This window comes from Peromyscus californicus, unplaced genomic scaffold (genome assembly GCF_007827085.1).
Source record: "Peromyscus californicus insignis strain IS unplaced genomic scaffold, ASM782708v3 Scaffold_10__1_contigs__length_136768540, whole genome shotgun sequence".
Classification (NCBI taxonomy): domain Eukaryota; kingdom Metazoa; phylum Chordata; class Mammalia; order Rodentia; family Cricetidae; genus Peromyscus; species Peromyscus californicus.
Window position 1 is genome coordinate 101,638,414 of NW_026294391.1, and position 4,811 is coordinate 101,643,224.

General features: G+C 47.7%; 1 protein-coding gene across 1 annotated transcript; it reads left to right on the forward strand.

Moving 5' to 3' along the window:
• The first annotated feature begins 215 nt into the window (after positions 1-215).
• On the forward strand, positions 216-2,894 carry LOC128117574 (rhox homeobox family member 2-like). Its single transcript, XM_052749566.1, has 4 exons — positions 216-297; positions 474-927; positions 1,547-1,592; positions 2,799-2,894. Exons 1-4 carry the CDS (start codon positions 216-218, stop codon positions 2,892-2,894), a joined length of 678 nt encoding a protein of 225 aa, XP_052605526.1.
• The last annotated feature ends 1,917 nt before the right edge of the window (positions 2,895-4,811 follow it).

Sequence of the window (4,811 nt, forward strand, 5' to 3'; positions counted from 1 at the left end):
CCCTAAAGTGCCTCAGGCTAGGCACCTCAGAGGACAAGCCTACAGCCACTGAGGCTGTGCAGGCCAGAATGTGTGATTGGACACATTGTAATTACGTTGAGTCTCCAGAAGACAGGCCTTCCGGGTTAAGGGTCAGAGCTGTACCTCTGGCGCCAGGCAGTGAGGACACGGCTTTTAAGTCTTCGGAACTCGCGTCTGTTCGAAAGGTTCCCGGCATGGAGACTCGTCAGGGCTGCTGCCACAGTTTCAACAAGATGCTGAGTCCAGGAGCTGATGAGCACCAGGAACAACAGCATGGTCAGTAAAATGGTTCTGATTGGACTTGGGCGAAGTTCTGGAAGCAAATTTGGTGGAAAGGCCAGTGGTCAGGCATTTCGACTACCCGGCTCTGCCTGTGGGCCCTCTCCAGGCTTTCGAATGATCCATGGGCCATGATGCTCAGATCTTTATCTTTGTGTTTTTCTCTCTTGCAGGTGAGATTGCAATGGTCCTGAAGGCTGAAGAGGAAGGAGGAAAGAAAGGGCTTGTACAGAGCGAGCTTGCTCAGGGTGAGCTTGGTCAGGGCGAACTTGCTCTGGGCGAACTTGCCCAAAGCAAGCCTGCTCAAGAAGAGCTTGCTCAGTCCGGTCTTACTCAGGAAGCCACAGGAGTGGTAGAGGAGGGAGAAAACGAAGAAGAAGAAATGGAAGGAGGACAAGCTGGAGATGGTAGTTCTGGCCCCATGGACAAGGGGATCCAGGCCGATGGTGGCCATGACGGAAGTGTTCAACAGCAGCCTCAGCAAGAGGCAGCAATGCCTGAGGGCACCAAGAGTCTCCAGACTCGGGACAGGCAGCCATTCCGGAGACGCACCAGATTCACCCAGTCTCAGCTGAAGGACCTGGAGCGTCTTTTCCAAGAGAATCGCTATCCCAGCTTGCGAGCAAGGTAAGCAGAATGCCCTGCTATGTGCCTGGTTTTCAGGCAGCGCATCCAGGCTATCCTTTGGTGCTCCCTGAACCCCTTATTTCCTCTAGAAACAAAGCCACCATGTCTGGACCCTCCAGCAGAAATTGGATTCTGGAGTAGGGGGATGTGCCCTAGTCCAACTGGAAAGAATGTGTTTTGTTGCCTGTTTAAGTGGCACGTGAGTGAGAAATTTAGAAAATGCTTGTTCTAAATGAGTCTCTGTAAGTATGAGAAAGAAGCCTGAGGTGTGGCTGAGAAAATGCAGGAAGGATTCCACCTCAAATTAAAATTTGTCTAACACTTTTCATCGTGGAGGCTCTCTTAATCAAGTTTTACATTTTAAGTACATCAACAGGGTACCTGTGTTTGGGGGGGTTACCCTTAAATTTGGTCCCTGAAAGAAACCTGTTACTAAAGTATGTCTCAAAGTAGGTGTGAAAATAGTGTGTGTGTGTGTGTGTGTGTGTGTGTGTGTGTGTGTGTATGTACACGTGTGTACACACAAGTGTGGACACAAACATTTAAAAGCAAACAGGACATGTCTTTATACAGTTTATTTCCACTACAAGGCCTAAATGTTGGAATCTTTTCACTCCAGGAAGGATCTTGCAAGATGGATGGGTGTGCCGGAAGCAGATGTGCTGGTCAGTATTCTAAAAAAATTAATATTTTGGAAGGGTTCCACAACTTGTGATGCTGTTGTCTAGAAGAGAAGGGTAGCAGCAGATTAGGACCCTGAAGTTGTATCCCAAGAGTTCCAGATGAATCCACACCCAGGCTAGACTCAAGATGACAAAAGACCTCCATTTTCTCAGGCAGGAAATACCAACCCAGACACCTGAAAATGTAAGATGCCAAGGTGCTTTGTCTGTCCCTTGGTGGACATAGTGTGTTCTCCATGACCTTCTGAAGGCTGTGCAGCCCGCATGCCTCACTTAAGTGAAGAGACCATGTTCTTTCCGACTTTCAACTCTTTCACTCTGTGTGTCTCAGAAAACCTTTTCTCAGACTTCTTGATCTAGTCTGTAAATGTCCCATGCCTGGCTTAGTTCTGAATCAATACTGGGACCAGGAACCTCAAACGACCGATAACCCTTTTACCAGGCTTTTGTTGGTTATGTATGTGAACTCTGCTCACCATTACAATCAGCCCTGACTTTTCCAGACCACATGCCCACAAGAGAAAAAGGCCTATACACAGTGTGCTTAGAGGCTAGGGAGGAAGCATAGAACAGGAAGAAGTGCCCTTTGTCTCATAAAATGTGTATTCTGGATACTCACAAAAGGCTATCACCATGGAGCCTTTCACAGACTGCTTTGGGCCTTGTGATAGTTCCCTGGAGTTCCAAGAGAATTTTTTGATATTTTTCGACACACAGCAAGAACCGGGAACAACCCACTAGCTAAATCTATATCCTTTTCTGAAAGAATGCATTAAAAATATCAATGGACAGAAGAGGCAATATTCTGGGTCTGTCCCATAGCTGAAGGACTGGGTGTGGGGGTAAATGTCCTCAGGGGATTCATGGGGGTGTTTTGACTGTTTCAATGAGAATGAAACCTGTTACTTCCAGCATTCTGAATAATCACTACACACTTGAGGTACATCTTCAACCATTCTTGGGGTTAGATCAATAAATAAACAGTTTCTGGGCAATCAGAAATGTGGTGCTTTGTTAGGGGAGTAGTTCAGGCCTGGAGCACATACCTAGCACACACTGGCCCAGGGATGGGTTCCATATACGTTCTAAAATGTTAGTAAAACTGAGCCAGTGTACAAGGTTATAGGATGTGTTCTTCAGTGGTGGTACAGTTTAGTGTACTAAAGCAACCCTTTCTTCTGCTTGTAGGATTGGTTTAGGACCAGGAGAGCCCTTTTCAGGAGAAGCAATAGAATGGAGGGGCTGATCGATGCACCACCTGGTCGCCAGAACAACGACCCCTGAAGATTTTGGAGCAAATCATATGTGCCACCTCTGTCCAAGAGCCAGATGTCATGGAACCTGGCCCTGCCCCCAATGTCTCGGCCACCCATGCTGGCCATGACATCCTTTTCTTCCCTGCAATTATCTTAGCAATAAAGAGGTGGATTCTAAGTATGTTGGTTCCATTGTTTTTCAGGTTACTAAAATGTGGGTATAAGTATTTGAACAACAGTAGCCTATTCCAGAAATGGCATTTATGGCAGGAGGTGACACTGGCAAGCTGTGGTCACTGTGCCATGCCGAGTGAGGAAGATTTCCAGGTGCTATGCTGCTTCATGCTGACCCCACATGATTCTCTGTACCCTCATCATGGCCTTGTAAACTCACCCAACCTCTGTGGAACAATTATTCGTAAGGGCAGGTGGGGCAAGTCTCCAGCAGAGGACACTGTGTTTCTAGTCATGGCTGTTCCCACCCACACTCCACTAAGTCTCAAACTGGACTCAGCTGAAAACTTTGACAGTAGGAGGAAGGGGTACATTATGTGTTTCTTGCACCCTGTCTGGACGTCCAAGATACTAGGAGCCACACTGAACAGAGTCCTGATGCTTGAGAGGGAGAGGAGAATCCTTCCATCCAGGCCAGAGGGAGGTTTCTGTTTAATTTCTTCCATTCCAGCTCAGGGAGCATATGGTCTCACCCTAGCCTGCTCAGAGATCTTGACTAATATGTCTTCTCTCTGCATTTTGTCACCTGCCTTGGAGAACCCTCAGTACTCAAGATTTCAGGGACCTTTGCTTCATAGCAGTTCTAATTTGTAAACAAGGTTGAGCCTCTAGCAATGTTCTTGAACAATCACACAGTGCATAGAAAAGTTGTCCTGCTTCTTTGCCTATGTGAAGTTGTAGGTCCAAATAAACAAAGTCCATCTTAGTGAGATGGAGAGCTTTGGCCTAGGCGTACAGCCCCAAACTTACTGCATGGTATTGTCCCAACACCAAGCTCTCCTGCCCTTGGAATCCATAGTCTGTTTTCAGTCTCTGGGAATGTGAGTGCTCCAGGGACCTTGCCTGCTGCAGGTACATGCTAGTTTGCTTTTGAGTCTATAGGATGTCTCCCAGCATGCTGATTTCCAAGCCCTTGCTATAGTAGAATTTCACTAGGGCTGCGTCTATGGCCCTGAACCTGAGGTCTCCCCTTTTCACGTCTAGCAAATAATATTTCAGTACAGATAACTAGTTCCCCTGACTTTAAGAATCTTCCACCAGTCATCATCATGGTCCCTGTGCCTGTGAGCAATGGATATGACAGAGATGTCCCATTTAGACCTGAGTGCTCCACCTTCTCTTGTGTGCCACTGCACAATGACCAACTGTGGGTCTCTGTACCAACCATAACCTACTGCAAAGAAAATCTGCCCTGAGCTGTCCAGGAGATGTGATGGACATGGTGATGTGCAAGCTGACAGGCCCAGCAGGCTTGGATCCCCTGTTTGTCTTTGGTCAGGAAAAACAGGAAGGGACTCTAGAAGGAGGAATGAAGTCTGAGCACAGCCCCTGCCCCCAGGCTGTGTAGGCTCCATTGAGCTCAGTGCTCATCCTACAGTCCCGTGGGGTTTTGGAATAGTCTGAAAACTGTTCTCGTTCTTGTAAGGGTGGAGTGAAAGCAGTGGTTTCCAGGGGCCTCAGATTGTCTCCAGGGAGCCTGAGTTCCTGGCTGCTTCCAGCTTCCACTGTTTCTCTGTAGGAAGAAGAGTTCCTATACCAGTGAGGCCCCCTACTCCTTTCTGACCCCCCCAGTCCTCCACACAAACACTGCTGCAGCTGCCACTATCACCAGGGCCTCTGCTCCTAACTGACTTCTGGATGGTATTTTGCAATCATCTTTATCTTAGGATAATCCCTGAGGGCTCATGGTGGGGATCATACTTGGAGAAGC